We start from the raw sequence: 20,351 nt of genomic DNA, 5'->3' as shown, positions 1-20,351 counted from the left end.
CCTACCAAAGCCAAAGCTCTCCTTTCTCCAGAAATTCAACAGTTTCATATTCTGTCTCAGAGTTTAATGCGGTGTTCGGAAAACCACATTAGTTTGACGAAAATAGTTGCCGAAAAGGTTTAAAAAATATTTCTCGAATCCCCATTATTATTGATTGCCAACTATGAATTAGTTGTTTCGTGACTCTGAAGACCTTACATCATCGTTCTCGACTCGGATGAAATTAAGTTAATTGAATTGAATCATAAATCCACTTTCCAACAGGAGGGGATATTTTCGTGCTATCTTTATAAAATTTGCCAAGCCGAACTTTCAACTCGAGACTCGATTTTCTTCGTATTCACAACGACTTTTCAGTAGTAGTAAAAGGACGGCCGAAACCTTCGAATAAAATTCTACACAATCACTGACACAGACCCGTTTGCCTTTTACCGAAAATAGTCTATATAGATAAGTATCAGTTGATATGGATTCCAAAATAGACTTTTTGAACCTTTTATTTGAGCTAAGAATATTTAATTGCAGTTTATATATCATATTTCGCCGCTGTGACCACAATATATTAAGTCCTTCGTCTCAGTTTCGGAAGCTCACGACGTTTACGACAGCTGTTTTCAAAATATGATATTCTTCACAATCGAACCCAGCCAAATTAATTTAATACGTTATCTTACATCGAGAAACCAGTTTTTGCTTTTCGCATAGCCGGCTACTATTAACGATGTGCTCGATTAACGATCAGCTGCTACATTTGCTCATAATTTTGTATCTTTTCTATTGAACAAACTTCACCAGCTGATTGCTATTTTATCAATGCACACAACCAAATTTACAGCCTAGACAACAACCAGCAGAGTTAAACCCAGTCAATTTTTCAGTGTGAACAGCAAGCTGTCGAGTTGTATTCCAGTTTCAATTCGATTTGAATTCCATTAAGAATTTAGTTTCTTTGGTAAAATAAAACTATTATTTTATAAATTGGTTAAATCGACTCAAATTAGCGCTTTAATCGAGCAAAAGCCGGTCATTGGTCAATTAACTCTTGTGCGAGAGGCTATTATCGAAGACCGAGGTTTATAAAGAAATGTTTCGAACTATGAGCTAACCTATATATTTTATAGAACACACATGTATGCTTAGTCCCCAAATCGGTACACAAAGACACATCTATCTATAACAGATTTTTCAGCCTCACCTTGTCTAGGTCTCAGCTGATCATGCTTCACCTTACCGTGTCTCAATAAATTAAATATTGCGATTTGCTTTGTTTTTAGTTTTGCTGTATTTTGCAACATTTGGCGTACTTGAACTAGCGATGACATAGACTGCCTCTTCACCTCCTCCGTCACAAAATAGCAAAAAATTTCCCAAAACACTTTTGCTTTCTTTAAACGTGTAGGAAGTGAATACCGAGCAAGTCACCTTTGCATTGTAGACAAGCAGACAGTCGAAGGCGTGAGCGCGAGTAATTGCCAAGAAGAAGAAGAATAAGAACAACTAAGGAAGGGCTAAGTTCGGGTGCAACCGAACATTTTATACTCTTGTAACTAGCAAAAATCAATGCCAAGAAAATACCTTAAGCTGTAAAATGTCAACCAGAGGATCGGAAGCCAAGCAAAATATACAGTTGGATTTCCCTAACTCGAATCACCATAAACCACAAAAAGCCTTCCAATTAGAGAGATTTCGAGTTATGAAGGAAATTTATATGAAATTTGACTGCTATTGCCAATTGAAGAGTTCGAGTTATGGAGAACTTCGAATTATAGAAGTTCGAGTTATGAGCGCTGCCAAAGTTTTTTTTTTTTAATAAAATGAAATTCTTTGTTCCTGTGAAAGTACATTTGATGTCATTATATATGGAGGAACTCAATTTTTTTTGCATGGCCACCACGGGCACGCTTGCAGAAGTCCAGACGCTGAACCCAATTTTCGGCGGTTTCCAAGCATAAATCGGACAATACTGCTGCAATTTCACGTTCGATATTCGTAAGAAGTTCATCAATTGTTGACATGGACCACAGACTTGACATAACCCCACAAGAAATAGTCTAACGGTATGAAATCGCACGTCCGAAGCGGCCAATTGACTGGGCCATTTATGATTTCCATTCACAGTAACGTGCCGGTCTTGATCATCACGGAAGATGTACGACGCCGGCTCATAAACCGTAAAAACCGTAATTTTTTCGGGATGCAATGGTGACTCTTAGAGTGCGTGTGGATTGCTGCTGACCATTTAGCCAGAAATGAGCCTCACCGCTGAAGATGATTTTTCGATGAAAATCCGGATCATTTTCAATTTGTTACTCAGCTCAATTCACGAACATACGACGATTCTGGTGGTCAAGCGGGTTCAGTTTTTGCGTCAATTTGATCTGATGTAGACCAAGACCTTTTCGCAAAATTCGATACAACTACCTCACAGAGCTGCCCAAGGCTTGAGAAAGAAGTGTGACAGACTGATTTGGGTCTTCCTCAATTGATGTGTTAGTGACAGTATTATTCTCGACACTACGGACACTTCTTTGTCTCATTGGCACGATACAATTTTGTACTGTGCCTGTGGATTAAATTTTTTTCACTAGACGCTCAATTGTTGGTCTGACAGGGCGATTATGACGACCATAAATTGGACGTAGCGCTCTCAAAATTGAGATCACTGACTGAATTTCGATAGTAAATTTTAATAATTTCGACTCGTTAGATGGTATACCTTTCCATGATGAAATGGCAAACCTTACTCAAGAGCGGGAAAAAATATGACGTTGTTTGCTGTCCATATCGGTCGACTTTTGTAGAGTCCTTATTGAAAAACCCGTTATATAACCCTATATCTATTGCGCTTAGTTTTAGGTAATACGTACAACCGCTAGGAGAACAAAACTATTATACTCTGTGGCAACATGTTGCAAGTGTATAAAAATTGAAAAAAAAAATATTGGCAAGCGGAAGCAAAGAAGTTCATTAACGCCAGCGGCCCGAGGAATATTTACAAATGATTACAAATGCAAAAACAACAATTTAAATTGTGTAATCTTTGGCGGCGATGAGCAGCACAGCAAAGAGCCGCACGGACAGACAAAACAGGCGACAGCAGCAGTGACGTCATTGGTTGAGTTAGGTCACAGTGGTCAGTAAGCCAAACAGACGATGACGTGCGATGCTGTCAGTCAACTACAGCCCAAGCGAATATATATATATATACATATATGTACATATATAAACAGTTATATATATACTTGAATACTTGAATAAACAAACACCACACAGCGCGACCTGCCACTTCGCCTCGGAATGTCATTGACAATGGCAATGACAGACTCGTGCAGCAACAGTCGATGCCACCACTTGTCCCCGCCATCCCAGCGCGATGACGCTGTCAACATCGGCGCAAAAGCCACTCTACTTGTTCGCACAATTCATGCGCGCTTAATTTCATTTAAATTTAATTCATTTTAATTTCATTACACTCGGTAAGCGTGTGAAATTGTGTTGTTGTTGTTCTTGTATTCATTCACAATTGATTCCCTTCGACAATGGATGTGCTAACTGTTCATTTGATTCGCCGCCACTCGGCATTGCTATTGTTTTTGCTGGCCGCCCGTGCGCTGGCAAACTTTTCATCAACAACAGCAACAACAATGGCAACAACGGCAGCACACAATTCGATTTTATTTTTGCGAGTAATTAAATTTTCGACAAATGCCCGCCACGCCCCGCTACAAATTTCATTTAGCATATTGCGGCCAGTCAAGCGTGAACACACTGAAATTCACCTACACACCCATACATACATACAAATACTTTTTGGTGAGTTATAATTGCGTGTTGCTGTTGTTTTTGCCTCTCCGTTTGCCTAGTCAACTGCAAAACGCCAGAAAGTTTTGAACAATTTGCGGTTGCTTAACATCCGCACGCAGACAGACAGACACACGCATACAACTGCAGGTGCCAGCACTTGCACGCGCTCAAATTGAATTGCCACACACACACTCTCTTACATTACATTTTGCATGGGCGCCCAATTATTTAATAGATTTTTCGCGCCATATTTGCCGCGCGCCGTTACAGTTTATTGAACCGTTGGCTAATTAGCGGCAGCTGTTGCCACTGGCACAATCAGCATTTGGCGCCACACGCGTCATTATTATTCATCTATGTATTTGTAATGAGCAGTTAAGACATATAATTTGGGACAGCTTGACCCACTTGAGGAATGATTTGTGAAATAAGAATTTAAAGTCGATTGTTGTCCAGCCGATTCGAACGTTTTTTTTAGTTTGACTCTTAAGACTTAACCCTTTCTGTCTTCTTAGTTAGAGTTACAAGGGAATTAGAAGTCTTGTCGTCTATAGTTGGTCTAATAATAAAGCCTCTGTGTTATCATAGAACCAGAATTTGCTCGGGAGTCTGCTTCGTGTTGAGACAAAGTCGGCCATACGAGAAAGTCCATGCATATATTTACTTAAAGGCGTAGACAGTTTAGGTTCATGCTAATCGAAAGGTAGCTGTTATATAAATTGATTGGAAAATACATAAATTCTGCTTGTTTTATACGCTTATGTGCTTCGCAAGTTCCACAGTTATCCATTTAGTAATCGAGCGCCATGAAAAAGGGTGATCAAGTTCAACAAGAGCCTCCATGGTGAGGGAAAAGTTTACTCAAAAGTCTAAACAATAGCTTGTAACTTTTTATCGCCATGGTTTACTCCTACATAATCAAGTATTTCGAGATTTTCCTTAACAAGCCAAGTTGTTTTCTTCGAATTTCCGTTTATACCTACGTGAAACATCCCCAAATGGATTGAGGTTGATCGACTTCGCCGGGGCTCGAAATATGGTTATCTGTACTACTAGATTCCAGTGGATGAAAATTCATTAACCTATCTGACTGTCTCCGGATCGAAAAGCGAAAAGTCACCAACCAGATCAATTATATTGTGATAGACGGAAGACACTTCTCTAGTACCTTAGACGTGCGTACGCTCCGAGGTCTTAGCATTGTCTCAGACCACTATCTTGTTGCAGCGAAGATACGCACATGCCTCTGTGCAGCAAAAAATGCACGTCTACAAACATCAAGAATGTTCGAAGGTCTAAGTGGGGAGAAAGCGGATTGCCTACCTCGCAATGTTGCGGTCGACTACAACACGAGCGGGATAGATACCGATAGTTGTAGAGGGAAGCGAGAAGTATTTGCAGACAAGAGTGATGCTGAAATGAGTGGGAAATTGACAAGTTGGCCGACAGGGAAAACGTCCAAAATGCAACGAAAAGATGTGACGACTAACAGAAGTTTTGAAAACCGGAGCATACTCTTGTAGAACCCACAGAGGTGATCTGGTGACTGATGCCCAGACAATACTAAAATTATGGAAGGAACACTTCTCCAGCCTGGTGAATGACAGAGATGGGGAACCCGACTCCCCAATCGATGACGATGGAGCAGATGTAGCAATTACCCGTCTAAAGAACAACAAAGTGGCGGGGGCCGATGGATTGCCGGCCGAGCTAATCAAGCACGGCGGCGATGAACTGATAAGAAGCATATATCAGTGTCTTTTTAGAATATGGTCGAACGAAAGCATGTCCGACGATGGAAATTTAAGTGTGCTCTGCCCAATCCACGCAATGGGAGGGCCCACAATCTGCGTCAACTACTTGGATCCTATCAGTGTAGCTTCAGGACAGGAAAATCAATAACTGACCAGATCGGTCCTGCGCATTTTAGAGAGAAATGTTCTGCGGGAAATTTATGGTCATTTGCGCATTGGCAACGGCGAATACCGCAGACGATGGAACAATGACCTTTACGAGATATACGACAACATTAACATAGTTCAGCGAATTAAGAGATGCGCGACTACACCCATAAAGAATAGGCGAAAGTGATATCTAATAGAATTAAATGAAAAATACTTTAAAGCTTAATTTCAGTGACTGATCCTGCATTCGAATGAATTTTCAAAAAGTTTTTCGGGAAAGCTTTCGAAAAGCCAGAATTCAGTATAGTTTGACAGAGAGAAGCATGTTTGAGCGCAATATGAAGTACAAATATCCTGATTTTCTAGCGAAATCTTTTATATACAATTTGATATTATATTGTTTACAAAACTGCCTTGAATTTAATATAAATACAAGGGAGGGCATAATAAGCACCAAAGCTTCGAATACCAGGCAATTTAAGAATCCAAAGACCTCGAAATTTAAAAGTCGCAAACCCAAAATAACTCAGACAAAAGTTTTGATTTAGAAAAGTAAAAAATTTGTAAAAATTTCGAAGTCAAATGCTGGGGTTCAAGTTTTTTTGAAACTCAAAATGAAATTGCTCGAAATATATTCAAAAATGTTTACAAAGACAACATAATGTAACTCAAACAACTTATTAGAATTAAATTATAAATGAAACTGCAAACAGAGCCATAAACATATACTTAATGACAAACTACAAGCAGTTCCTTTAATATTTTATATTATTTAATTGACAGCAACAAAGTAAATATACCCCTATATACATTTGTATGATAGTAAATAAAATTATACGAAAAGCACTGTGTTTATATAAACTCGTTTATAAACTTACGTAATTGACAGCGCTAACGGGATTGTAATTGAAAACGATCACACCATTCTCTTCTCCCACCGGACGCGGCTTTAATTCGTGTCCCGATGGCTGATTGTAAGGTTCCGGCTGCGCTGGTACATAGGGTATATGGACAATACGCTCCTCAATGACCTAGAAAACGAGAGAGAGAAAGCAAGTGGGGAGAAAATTAAATATATTTTATTATGCAAATGTTCCAAATATTAAACTGAATTATTTTAATTGTTCTTGCAGCTATAAATTTTAATTGTCTTTGATTAATCGCACAAGTTAATGATAAAAGATTTATGCGAGCGCTTATTTGTATTCATAAACACACGAATTTCATGTGCCAAAATATGCCTCGGGTTTTTGAAAACGCTTTCGCACATTCAACATGACAGTCGTTTTGTTTGGTAACCGCACTTTCGCTAATGCCGAAATTAATTAAATTTGCAAGCCATTAGCTCAAAATAGAAAATTCAACAATAAAACATTACACTAGTTAACACATTTTTAAAAAGTAAATTTTAATTTGTACTGGAGAGTGAAGTAATAGGTTATAGGGTACGGGATAGAAAGAGAAATCGATGAAGATCTATATCTTTAATTCTACTTAGTTTATTATGGCAATCCGAATATTTCCACTATCCCTACGCACGGAATATTCCAATATCCGGATAACTTATAGAAAAGCCCGGATATTCGGATAGCCGAAAAGATAAAATATGTCGGTATGCATTAATCATCTTATCCTAACTTTATCCGTTTTTGCAAAAGTTATCTCGGATAATCTATGCATAATATTATGTGGAGAGTTTCTGACAAAATTTTAATCGCTTATCCAAATGGTCTGAATTTTATCCGTTTCAACATATAATATTATATAGATAGTTTCTGCGATAGTTTTTATCGGTTACCTATATTAACCGAAAATAAAATATAAGTCCAAATTATCCGCATATAAAATATAACATCCGGATATCCATCAAGTATAGCGTAATAGTATTAGTAAGTTATCCATATTATCCAAGCTTTATTCATTTCTGCAAAAGTTTTAATAGTATATTTTTGTTATCCAAACTTTATCGGTTTCATCGGATAATCTATGTATATTATGGTATAGTTTTTGACAAAATTTCAATAGTTTACCCATTTTGTCTGAAGTTTATCCGTTTCAACGGTTATCCATATTAGCCGAAAACAAAATATAAATATTATCCGAACTTTATTCGTTTCTGCAAGTTTTAATTGCATTTCCATGTTATCCGAATTTGATCCACTTCAACTTTTATACTATCCGAACTTAATTCATTTCAGCAAACGTTTTAATCGGTTATCCATATTATCCGAATTTTTTCCCCACCAACGATATTGTTTCTTACAAAGTTTTAATCGTTTACCCATTTTGTTTGAAGTGTAACCGCTTCAACGGATAATTATATGCGTCAGTTTCGGTGATAATTTCTATCGGTTATCCATATTAACCGAAAATAAAATTTAAATCCGTATTATCCTAGTTTCTTTGTTTGGGCAAGTTTTAATCGCATTTCTATGTTATCCGAATTTTATCCGTTTAAACAGATAATATTATGCTGTCAGTTTTTATCAGTTATCCATATTATCCGAATTTTATCCGAATCAACGGATAATCTCTGAATAATATTTTTCGAATAGTTATGTGTAAAAATTTTAATCGACTCCGTATTATCTGATCTATTAATCGGTTTCAGTGGATAATTTGAATATAAATAAAGCATTTTCAAAAAAAATTTTGTTACACTGTGTAGTTTTGAATATGCAGTAAAATTTATGTGTTTTGGCCAAAAATAATTTGCTAAATTTCAAATTTTCATTTTCAATGATTTTACTCATGTGGACATAGATCTGCATATACAATATATTACTAACCAGAGCCATATGACCCCATATTGTCCGTTTGAGTTTTGAACTAATATTTCGCCGTCATATTTATACATTTCGCCATTCTATTTAATATGATTTAAAATATCAGCAAATTAAAAGCGCACATACACCCGCCACACTCTCCTCTCACCCACACAAAATATATTGCTTGCACGCGACAACGCTCGCCTATTCAGCTTGTTCAGCGAAGGCGCACATATAATTTAATATATTATATAAAAGCTTTTCATGCATTCATATTTGCATATTGTGCATAATTTAAATTATGCAAATCACGCGCTTCACACTCGTGCTCACGTAATTCATGAACTAGTAGTGTCTATGTGAGAGCATCTATTGTATACAAGAGCATACAGCAGCTCACACCTTTACACCCTTCTTACAGTTATTTTGTATAAGTATGCATATTAAATAGTTGAAAGGTTCTTGCCACAAATTTTTTATTTCTTCTTCTTCATTGTGGCGCTGTTGCAGCAGCGTTAGAGTACGTTACATGGTGACCCTGTAGGAAATTCTTATTTGTATGAGTTTTTACATTGAAGTTTTGAATTTTTGGACAGCTCGAATGGTTATTTTTCATTATTTCGATGATATTCACATCTTAAATATTTAAAGTTTTGGTTTATTCCTTGTAAAATTGTTATAAAAATCTTAATAAATTTATTAGAAATAAAATTTATGAAAGTTATCTAGCTAGAACTGCCAATTAAGTATTTTAATGAAGCGTATGGGTAGTCTTAGGTACCTATAAAAATATTGTCAGACTTCCAAATATACGATTTGGCAGCTCAAAGTCATTTTGGTTGGTTTTCTGAGAGTTTTATAACTAACTTTTCGATGGGAACACCCTGTAATGTATTATTATAGGAATTTTTAACTTAAAACTGATGCTTTTGTTGGGCACTATTTCATATACCCATCTATATGTGTGTCCATGTAGTATATAATTTAGTTCCATTAGCCAAAATAGTTCCTACAGGGTTTCCACGTGGCCACGTGGTCGCTTTGATTGCCTTGTGCCAAAGTGGCGGGCGCACAATGTCGATTGGCGCTCGAGTCAAGTGCCGCACTTGGTGAGCTTGGGTTTCTTTAAGTGCACAGCAATTACCTTCCCTGAATGTCGTTACGCCCAGCTGGGTAACGCTATCGCCACTGTCTTCATGCCTACAGTTAAGTGTATATGTTTTCACATGGGTGTAAAAGCACATAAATATAAGATAATGGGAAGATGTTTTATGACTATGTCTTGTCTAATAGAATTTTCTAAGAAAATAAGTGAGAAATATGTATATATTTTACTAGGAAAATTTATAAAGAATCTTATAAAATGAATGATACCAGATACCCTCACACCTTATCTGGGAGAGAAGGTTTCACGTCACACTAAAAGAGAGTGGATGTAGCCAGAGCACGTGAACTTTCAATATCTATACAGATGGATCGAAAATTACTGATGGAATGGGCGCTGGGATCAATTGCATGGAGCTGAATCTCAGGCGACCTTTGAAGCTGCAGGAATACTGCAGTATATTTTTTATACAGAAGTCTTCTGCTGAGGTGGCTAACCACGCAAGAAACGAAGTAAAGAATACTAATAAATACATCGTTAGCCAAGCGACAAATAGGGTAATAATCTTACATCGCATTTCGTCAGAAAATGACCTTAGAAGAAAGGTGCCTGTAGAAATAGCGGCTGTCGAAAAACGATTGCATATATACGGGGTTCCAGGCTACAAGGGCGTTCCGAGAAACAAAATATCTGATGAAATTACCATAGGTGCCATCCGCTTGCCTACCGAATCAATTCAAGAAATACGCAAATTGTTAAAAGCGATACTCAACGAAATTTCTTAAAGCGCTGACAAACGAATCAGGATGAAATGGAATGCCTTAGTAGCATACAGAATCAACAAAATCATATGCAAGGGAACGAAATGAAAGTATCAAAGCTATCCACTCACATGATCTCGAAAAGAGAAAAGGTTGTTAGCTTAGTCAGAGGTCATAACTAACTGGCAGCACATGCGAGTTGTATTGACATTATTAATAATGACACATGCAGAAAGTGAGGGGAAGTAGTTTATTTTCGGCCTTATCTGGCGTTCGGTTTAGATATTTTGGAGCTTCATAGTTCAAGTGACTGGAGGGAATATTAGAATTAGTTAGTCTCGAAGTTTAGTCTCTATTAAACTTCGCAAAAAGCGTTACAGCTCGTATTAAGGGGTCAGTGGGGTAATCTGGCCTGTTTTTTGACATTTTTTTTTCATAAAAATTTTTATTCTACAATAGAACTTTTTTCACATATCATGAGGTATATCGTGGAGTGTATAAACAAATTTTTTCGGAATTTTTTGATGACATCTGTCGGAGAAATGGTTGGGTGAATGAGATGCGTTTTTTCACTGGCGGACACGATTTCTCACGTTTGGATCATCTGAAACACAAAAACCCAATTTATTCTTAAAAAGTACGTGAATGGTTATCGTCCTACTAGAATCATTAAAAAATGTTGATAAATAAAAAAGTAATTAACGTTTTTTTTTTTTTTAATTTTTCCCCATGTTTTTTTACATAAATTTTGTCATAACATTGTCAATAAATTATAAAAAATATAGAGACGATAGCCAGGCGTTTTGTGAACATTAAAAAAAAAATTAAGCAGTTGAGTAGTTCGACCGAAATCATGTCCGTCAGTTTAAAAAAGTGTGTTTTGCGAAAAACGCGTTTAAAGTTTGAGGTACTGGCGTGTACTGGTGGTACATGTACCAGATGTGCACTCCGAACGCTCCGAACGTCGAGCGGTATTATTATTTGTGGGCCTTTTTCGAAACCTTTCAATAGTAAAGTGGATTTCTACGTTAATTCTAAGGGTATAAGGAAACAGAAAATGCAAAAAAAAAAAAAATTTAAAAAAGATTACCCTACTGACCCCTTAATAATAAACCTCCATCTAAAGTTATAAAAGACCTGTCGGCCTATGTATGGCGTGAAAGCCAGCCAGTGTAACTTAACCTATAAAATGAAGACAATTTTAAACCGAAGATGAGCAGCTAAAACCGTTGGAAAATGATAGGCATCTAACCTGCGCACAAAGCTGAACTGAACAGCCATAGTTAGATTCACTACGTAGGCGTCAAGTTAATTTCGAATTTGGAGTAAGTTCTCAAACCCTTTCATTTCTTTAAGTTCGATTCGCTTTACTATCACGGCATATGTATGTAGCTGAGGACTAAACTAAAGTATTAAAGTACTTATTAAGTACATAAGTTTTCTGGAATAGTTTTTGCCTGTAACTTATTGCAAATAAACTATTTAACCAGCAAGTACTTACGAGACAAGGTCGAAAACAATTCGGTATACCTCGCAGAGAGGAGCAAAACTTGACCTAGATCTCGAAGTTGGCATTCTTATCACAATTTTAGAACATTTTTCTTAGAAGATGACTTTCTAAATTAGTTTTAAACTATAGCTGCTCAAAGAGACGAAAAATAGGACTTAGCGAGGGCACAGAGAGTATCATGTTAATGCATCTGGCATTAACGTCAGTATTTTATTTATTATTATTATAATTATTATTATTATTATTACTATTATTTAAAAATAATTTACAGTAGATAATAAGCGCCTCGTCAATTTTCGTAAAGCCTGCATTCGTTTCAGCGCCGATTATTCCCGACCATTATTTTCTTCACGCCATAAAACTTTTTCGGCTCCGCTGAACATAAAAATATTAACCTTCACTTCAATTTTCCAACAATCTCGCGAAGATAGCGCGAAATTATGAAGAAAAACTTTTCTTTGTCATTTCAAGTTTTTTCAACGAATTTTACACAACTTTTTGAAGCCAGCGGGGCGGTCACAGTAGGCCAAGATTGCTACGACTAATTCATTCATGACTGATTTTGCTGCTGCCGTCGTTTGCAACTCGTTTTTCGCCGACCTCCTTCGCACACAACACACTTATTTGACTTTCTGCTTAGCTGCTCAGCTTGCTGCGGCTGTTTTGTACAAAAACAAAAATGACGTGCGCCCACAGTAGTGAAGTCTTTAGCCTGTTGACGTCCGTGGGTCCGCCGCCGTTTTATGATTATTTGTCATGCGACCGAAGTGGCGAGCAGCACTACCAAGGCTAATAAAAAGTTTACTTTCGGATTGCCACAAGTTTCTGCGAGACGAGCGCCGGTGGCGTACAAGTCGCGCCCCGCAAATAAATATAATCTGTAGCCAGCGCAAAAGTTGGTACAGTAATATATATAATCCTCAGGGCTACCGTCAGCGCCCTGCCAGATGCCGTTATGTTTATATGTATGACAAACTGTGGCTTCATTACTCTCCTACGACAACTTTCTATCTTCGGGCTGCCTTCTGCCATAAATTCGGTTGTCGCCGTCGGTCGTTGCTCGGCTTCACTTTCTATGATTACTTCTGTGTTGTGCGCCTACCATTTTGCCACTTTTCTTGCCATTAACCTCGCACTCGGCCGCATGTGGAAATTGTTGATGACATTACGAGTCTAACTTTCTCGACTTTGGTCTTTTTGTTTTGTTATGCAAATTACTTGTGCTTCTTCTTATTTATTATTATTGCGAGCATTGCAGTTATTCTTTTTCTCGTTACCAAGAGCTCTTCTGTGCCATTCTATTCTAGTAGCTATTACAGTGCTTTTAGCGTTGCTGGGCCGTTCAGCTCCGTTACAGGCACGTCGACAGCGGTCGTAATGAATACGTCGCATTTTTTGTCATAACGCATTATTGTTGTTGTAGGCACTTTGTTATTGTCCCGAACGCAGTTGAAATGGAATTAGACAATGTACGAGTGCTGAGTGGCCGGAAGTAATTGCCTAAACTATGTACTCTCAGTGCTTATTATAATCCTTTGTTAGATTGTCTCCCATTCTCTCGCTTCTTTTGTTGTTGTGCGTTTATGCTCTAGCCTAGAGCGAATTTATGCTCGAGCCTATAATTTCTTGGTACTTTATGTGACAGTAAATTGCATTGGAAGAAATAAAAGTTGATGTGGAGAGACTTTAATTAGTGAGAACTGAACGGTTGGTTGAACTGGAAAGCAATTAAAAAGTTTTAAGGAAGAATTTTAGTCGAACAAGTAATGTGTGGCCTGGAAACGTAAGCTGTTGTCGTTTACTTAGATAGACAACCGTCAATATTTGTTTCAGCATCGGTGATATTTGGACCGAATTTGATTTAAGAAAACTACGATAGTGTTATCGACGGATTCAAGTCACATTGCTGCAGGGATTTGTTCGAAGAGAAGAAAAGGACTTCTTCAGTAAAAAAATAATCAAAGGATTAGACTTTTTCTGCTTAGCGTTGTGATCTGCTAGGTAGATTTGTATGATTACAAGTTTTCTTAATTGAAAATATGTCTTCCTTGAAACGTATGAACTCGAAAAACTCGTTGTAGTCGAAGTCATAGACGCACAATTTCGATCTTAGTAAGACTCCAAATTTATATGTTCTATGTAAGATAATGATTTTCATATCATTTTCTACTGGAATGGCCTGTCTTTGGAAAGTTCTTCAGTTCAGGTTTTGGTACAATTTTGGTACAACCATTATAATCTAACCATACTTTATTTACTTAACCTTAGAAAATAATTCTGCTGAAGGTCGGAGTATGTAGTGATGTGAGTAAAAAGAAAACATACTTTAAAAAATTAAATTTAATACACAGGTGGCAACATCTTCAAACAAAAGATCTTTTTCAAGTCGCTTTACTGTGATAACTACCATATAGGGCAAGTCTTTGTTTAGGTTATAAATTTCACGGTTTTGAAATTTTTAGACAGCTGGCAAACCAGCATCTGAAATATTTTTTACGGATGGCAGCACTTTTCGAAAATAGACAAAACATAAATCTTTTTTAACCAATTTAGTTTCATGCCAATTTGAATTAGGGTTTCAAACTTGTCAAAAGTCTGGCAACTCACCAAAAATATTTTAAATTAGTGGCAACGCTGCCTAAAAATATTTGCAACCTAATTTTTTTTTACATATTTAGTTTTATTATAATTTTGAATTGTCGTGTAATAATTTTCAAACGTCTGGCAACTCTCCAAAAATATTTTAAATGGCAACACTTTCTAAAAATATTTGCAACCTAAATCTTTTTTTAACATATTCAGTTTAATGGTAATTTTTAATTGTGGTCTGAAATTTTTTAAACGTCTGGCAACACACCAAAAATATTTCGTACAGGTGGCAACACTTTTTGAAACTATCTTCAACACGAATCTCTTTTTAAGCTTTTTAGTTTCATGCTAACTTTTAATTATGGTTGAAAAATATTTTAAATAGGTGGCAACATTTTTTAAAAATGTCTTCAATATACATACATACATATGTAAATGTTTTTTAACTTATTTAGTATCATGCCAAATTTGCCTTGTTTCATTTAGTTTAAGCTTTCATGTGTGGACGATTATAAACAAGTGGCAACCCTCTTCAACTAATTAAATGTTTAAACTGTAAATTTTTTCGATGCAATTTGTCATACTCTTTGTATGTATGTATAGTTATATTGTTTTTTTAATTTTATTAAATCGTAAAATTCAAACAGGTGGCAACCCTCAAACATATTTGCAACACTATACAAAGAATGTGCGTTTAAATGCTTGTAGTTCTTCCTGATCATATTTTTTTGATCAAAATTTAAAACAAGTGGCAATCTTCTGAAATTTTTTTAATTCAAATATGATGGTCATTAAAACTATTTATTCCGGCTCTGCCTCCACTATGTTTTCGTTTAATTTACTGCGAGGGGTACGAAATAGAATGCTATCGACTTTTCCATTATGCCAAGAAGTTTAACTTAAAAATTAATTTTCTGTACTTTTTTGAGTCAGTACCTCTCTTTTCACACTCATTTAGTGTTTTAAATGCTTCAGCCTTAAAGGCATATTTAATTTTTTTACATTCAAATTAATGTCCCGCTGCTCGATGTTCAACTCTTTACCACAACAATAAACTCAAACAGTAACCCACGTACCAGGTAATCACGCCAGAGCTTTAACCGCATTCGGTTTAGCATGCAAATGCCAAAGTTAGTTCAGATTAGTTGCTTGTGCTCGCTTGTATGAGGACATTAATGACTATAATGATTGTGAGTCATGGCTGTAGCGGCTTATGTTGTAGATGTACGGCATGTCACGTGCATCACACATTAATTAAATGTGGTGAATTTGCGTTTAATTAATTTATGCGCTTCCCGTACGCATCACCAAGTGCCGCTGTCAAATACAAAAGCACTTCTACCGAGCGAAAAGGCAAACAAAAGCGCTCAGCAGTCGACTAACTGAGTGACGGAAAGGAAGGGTGGGGAGTAGGCACGTGTGTAAACAGCAGGTTTTGAACAGCAAAATTTCTAGGAATTAATTCGGCTCGTGCTTACGCGCAGCGCTTATAAATAGAGCAACTGCTTATGAACTGTTGTATATACATATGTTTATTAGGGTTACCGTTATTTTCTAAATTGATTTTTCGTGCCTCTTTTAAAGTTCATTTTTCCTTTAAAAAGATTTCTTTTAAAGTAATACGCATTTACAGTTGTTCATTACATTTCAGTACTGTATTCATAAAGTACACCGTGTCGTATGAGCAACACAGAATGTATAAATCATTTGCATGAGCTCAGGTTATTTGTTGTATAATTTTAACTACACATAACTTTTAAAGGAATCTTTTTATGAAAAAAGTTGTTAAGATATTTTTTGTAGAGCGGAAAATTTTGTATTAGAATACCGCTTTTTCAAAGTTGTAGATTTACTTCTTTAATGCAAAGTTGTATGGCAGCTGTATGCTATAGTCGTCCGATCTGAACAATTTCTTCGGAGATTGTACCATTGCTTTAGGCAATAATCCATGCCAAATTTCTTGAAGATATCTTGTCAAATAAAAATGTTTTCTATACAAGCACCAGATTGCGATCGTTCAGTTTGTATGGCAGCTATACGCTATAGTGATCCGATCTCAACAGTTTCTTCGGAGATTGCATCGTGGCCGTGCACAATAACTCATGCCAAGTTTTTTGAAGATATCTCTAAAAATCAGAAAGCTTTCCATACAAGCACTTGATTCCGACCGTTCAATTTGTATGACAGCTATATACTATAGTTGTCCGATCTGAACAATTTCTTCGGAGATTGCATTATTGTCTCAGGTAATCATCCATGTAAAATTTCGTGAAAATATCTCGTCAAATGAATAAGTTTTTCATATAAGCGCTTGATTCCGACCGTTCAGTTTGTATGGTAGCTATATGCTATAGTGGACCGAAATCGGCGGTTTCCTCAAATAAGCAGCTGCTTGTGGAGAAAAGATCGTGTGCTCAATTTCAGATCGATATCTCAAAAACTCATCATATATTTTTTATATGGTATGTGAAGTTTTCTTCTGGCTGCTAAAAACTACGTGGGAAACTTATAAAACCTTCAGTTAAGGGTACAAAAAATCAATTTGAGAAATACCAAAGACCCTAATGTCTATAAATATAGGTGTGTCTGTGCAGTCTTTTGGTTAAGCTGAGTATTAGTGTGCTTACTGCCTAACTCTCCTCCCTTGCTACACGTTTCCTTGCCGCGCGGTAGTCAGATAGTTCGATAAGCCAAGCAAGGTAAGTCGGAAAGAGTTTAGCTGCTTGTAATCACTGCGAGCTGCATAAGTCTTCTCATTTCATGTAGCTCTTTGTCAAATCTGCTCCAATCTGATGGCGTGTTGGTTGTCTAACTATGCACACACACACACACTTAATATAGTTCCACGTTGTTTGACGAATCTTCAACTGCCATGTCGCACGTGACTTTTTGTCTTCTATTTGCTGCCTTGGCTTAGAGTTTGTTCGCTTCTCTTTGCTTTTGTTGCCTTATTTGTTTACCGGCATCTGCTTACTGTCGCTTTGCGCCGCTGCTTGGTTTGGTAGACTGTCTTTATTACTTGGTTATGAAAGTGGAGCAGCATTTCAGTTGCTAATGCTGGCTGCCTGAGCTTTTCATCTGCATATATGAGCACTTGCACACACACACATACTCACACAAGTGTAACATACTCTTTGTTTATTGAAGCCGTTCAGCTATTTTTAATCTCCCACGCTGGCACATTTTTAACAGTTTCCCTTTACTATGCGCCACTACGGAGAGCTGCTGACTTCATAAAATTTTTGCAGTATTTGCAGTAGCGTTTATTCTCGAGCAACCCACCCACGCCCAAAATTAAGCTCTCTAATTCATCTTTATTATGTTTTACTTCGGCTTCTTGCTATCAGCCATATTTTGCATGCAACTGCTACAAAGTTGGTGCCACATATGTGCATATATTATATATCTTTATCTGTATAAGTGCATATGTGCGCGCTCCTTTTTTCACCAACTTCACTCTGTTGTCATTGTTGTTTTTGCATGTGGCATGTCAACTGCGCGTGTTGGCTGTGTAAGTAAAATAATTTTCTGGATTAGCTGATTGCGAAATTTCCAGCGAATTTTCTTGCTGGCGCGTGTGACATATTCTTGCGCATATTGTTGTATATTTTATGGTTTTGTAGAAGTCATGTATGCCTGCGAGTCATATGCGTGGATTTTATAGTTCAGTTAATGCGAATGCGATGTTAAATGTTACGTATACGCAGTGTGGTATCACTTCTTTCAGAGAAGTTTTGTGCTTGCATCTCAGTGAACCTTTGGTTGAGCGGTGGAAATAAGTTGTATGATAAAAATTGAAATATTTTGAATAAAATCATATTTAAGGAATTACTTCAAAGCATAGAAAAGATTATTTTAATAATTTTATTAATTATCGTGGGAGAAATAATACCCAAATCATTAGTTTTACTCATAATGGAAACATTACATACCCTGATATTCTTATATTTGCTGTTGTGGACTTTTTCTTCAAGAAATTTTATTTTTTCACTAAACTTTTTGCTCCTTCTTTTCTCCTATCACCGACCGAATTCCCCTGTCTGATTATTTTAGGAATCTTCAACAGACTTTTTTGAGAGTCATCGTAATCTAAATAAGAGCGTATTGTTTGCTACGGATGGTGCAACACGCTCTTTATCGCTGGTAAGCCGCAGCTAGAGGAAATATTTTTAGCAAGGCGATGAAACGGCTGATATTTGCTTCAGATAATGTTCAGCTTCGCGAAGTGTGTAATAAATTTCTTTTCGTTCCCAACAAATGTGTAACAAATTTCCATTCGTTCCCACAATGGAAGTTTTGTACCTATTATTTCAGCAAGCTTTTCAGTTAGATTTTCTTGGAAAAGCCTAATAGTATTTGTCAAAAGACTCAAGTGACAAAAGCATATTTGGCAGAGGGTTCTCTTAACAAACCCTGCACCATGTAGAGAGCCACGGTTTGCCTTTCAGTGGTTACCCAGATAATCAGCTTTCAAATCAGCATCGGAATGCTCTGAAGGTCATATATTGGGCAGTCGAAAAAGTCTTTTCGTATTTTGTCAGTAGATGTCGTTGCAGTCTTATATATCCAGTGCTGCCAATCGCATTGTGTCAAACCATATAGCGTTGGAAAGGCGAGCTTCATTTAACCAAACAACCAAGCAATTCGAGAAAGTTGAAAAAAGTTACAGCTTTTCAAAAATAAGTGACAATAATGAAGAAATTCGCTTCATTTTAAAATTTTTGTATAAAAAAGCGAAGAATGCCACGCAAGCCATATGAAATATGTGAAGTTTACGGAAACGATGCTGTATCAGCTCGTGTAGCACAAGAATGGTTCGCTCGCTTCCGTTCTGAAAATTTCGATTTGAAAGATGCACCTCGCTCTGGTCGTTCTAGCATTGAAAAAGTCGTTGAAATTTCGGAAAAGATTGACCAAGACCGTCATATAAGCAGCCATGACGTCGCTAAGGAACTTAATATTCATCATCAAACGCTTTTGAACCGTTTAAAAAAGACTGGCTATAAAAAGAAGTGTGATGCTTGGAAACCACAAGAAAAGTCTGTGAAAAATTTAATGGACCGAATTAACATCTGTGATTCTTTGCTGAAACGAAATGTAATCGAACCGTTTCTGAAGCGAATGGTAAAAGGAGACGAATAGTGGATCAAATACGACAATAATGTGTGGAAAAAGATCATGGTCCAAGCGTGGTGATGTTCAACAAATGGTTGCAAAGCCAGGATTGACGCCTCGAAAGGTTATGCTGAGTGTTTGGTGGGATTGAAAAGGAATCATCCACTATGAGCTGCTCCAGCCTGGTCGAACGATTGATTCTGCATTTTACTGTCAACAACTGAAGAGATTGAAGCAAGCAATGGAAAAAAACGGTCAGAACTTCATGAACAAAAAGGACTTCGTTTTCCATCAGGACAACGCTAGACCACACACATCTTTGATGGCTCGGCAAAAACTGCCCTGAACTTTGCACCATCGGACTACCATTTGTTTCGGTCAATGCAGAACTCCCTTAATGGAGTAAAGTTGACTTCAAGAGAAGCCTGTGAAAATTACTTGTCGCAGTTTTTCGCCGAGAAACCAGAAAAGTTTTACACTGATGGAAACATGTCTTTAGTGGAAAAATGGCAAAAAGTGGTCGCCCAAAATGGTACATATTTGGTTCATTAAAATTCGTTATAAACAAAAAAAAAATAAGTTGAAGTTTGTTTAGAAATACGAAAAGACTTTTTCGACTACTCAATCTTATGTGTTGGTTGTTATTGTAGCAGCATAAAACATGCTGAAAATGCTACACAACAACCAGTGCTAGATCTACGTGCATTTCACTGAAGCCAATCCGACCAGCTCCCCCATAATATTGGTCACCGCGCCTTAAATAACCAAACAGAATAGTCTTATATTTTAATAAAA

General features: G+C 36.9%; 2 protein-coding genes across 10 annotated transcripts in view; one reads left to right on the top strand and one right to left on the bottom strand.

Annotated features, from left to right (window-relative positions):
• The window catches only part of LOC126758537 (glutamine-dependent NAD(+) synthetase), a 184,264-nt gene that overhangs the window by 37,048 nt on the left and 126,865 nt on the right, over positions 1 to 20,351 (top strand). The window lies entirely within an intron of this gene.
• The window catches only part of LOC126758532 (cytosolic carboxypeptidase Nna1), a 168,440-nt gene that overhangs the window by 36,484 nt on the left and 111,605 nt on the right, over positions 1 to 20,351 (bottom strand). For all 3 annotated transcript variants that reach the window (XM_050472833.1, XM_050472832.1, XM_050472834.1), the window contains exon 3: positions 6,587 to 6,739. In XM_050472833.1, coding sequence (XP_050328790.1) covers positions 6,587 to 6,739 — 153 coding nt within the window. The remainder of the gene's footprint in view (positions 1 to 6,586; positions 6,740 to 20,351) is intronic.

This window comes from Bactrocera neohumeralis, chromosome 5, assembly GCF_024586455.1.
Source record: "Bactrocera neohumeralis isolate Rockhampton chromosome 5, APGP_CSIRO_Bneo_wtdbg2-racon-allhic-juicebox.fasta_v2, whole genome shotgun sequence".
NCBI classification, from domain to species: domain Eukaryota; kingdom Metazoa; phylum Arthropoda; class Insecta; order Diptera; family Tephritidae; genus Bactrocera; species Bactrocera neohumeralis.
Note: the sequence above shows the minus strand (reverse complement) of the source record. Positions and strands in the feature narration are given on the sequence as shown.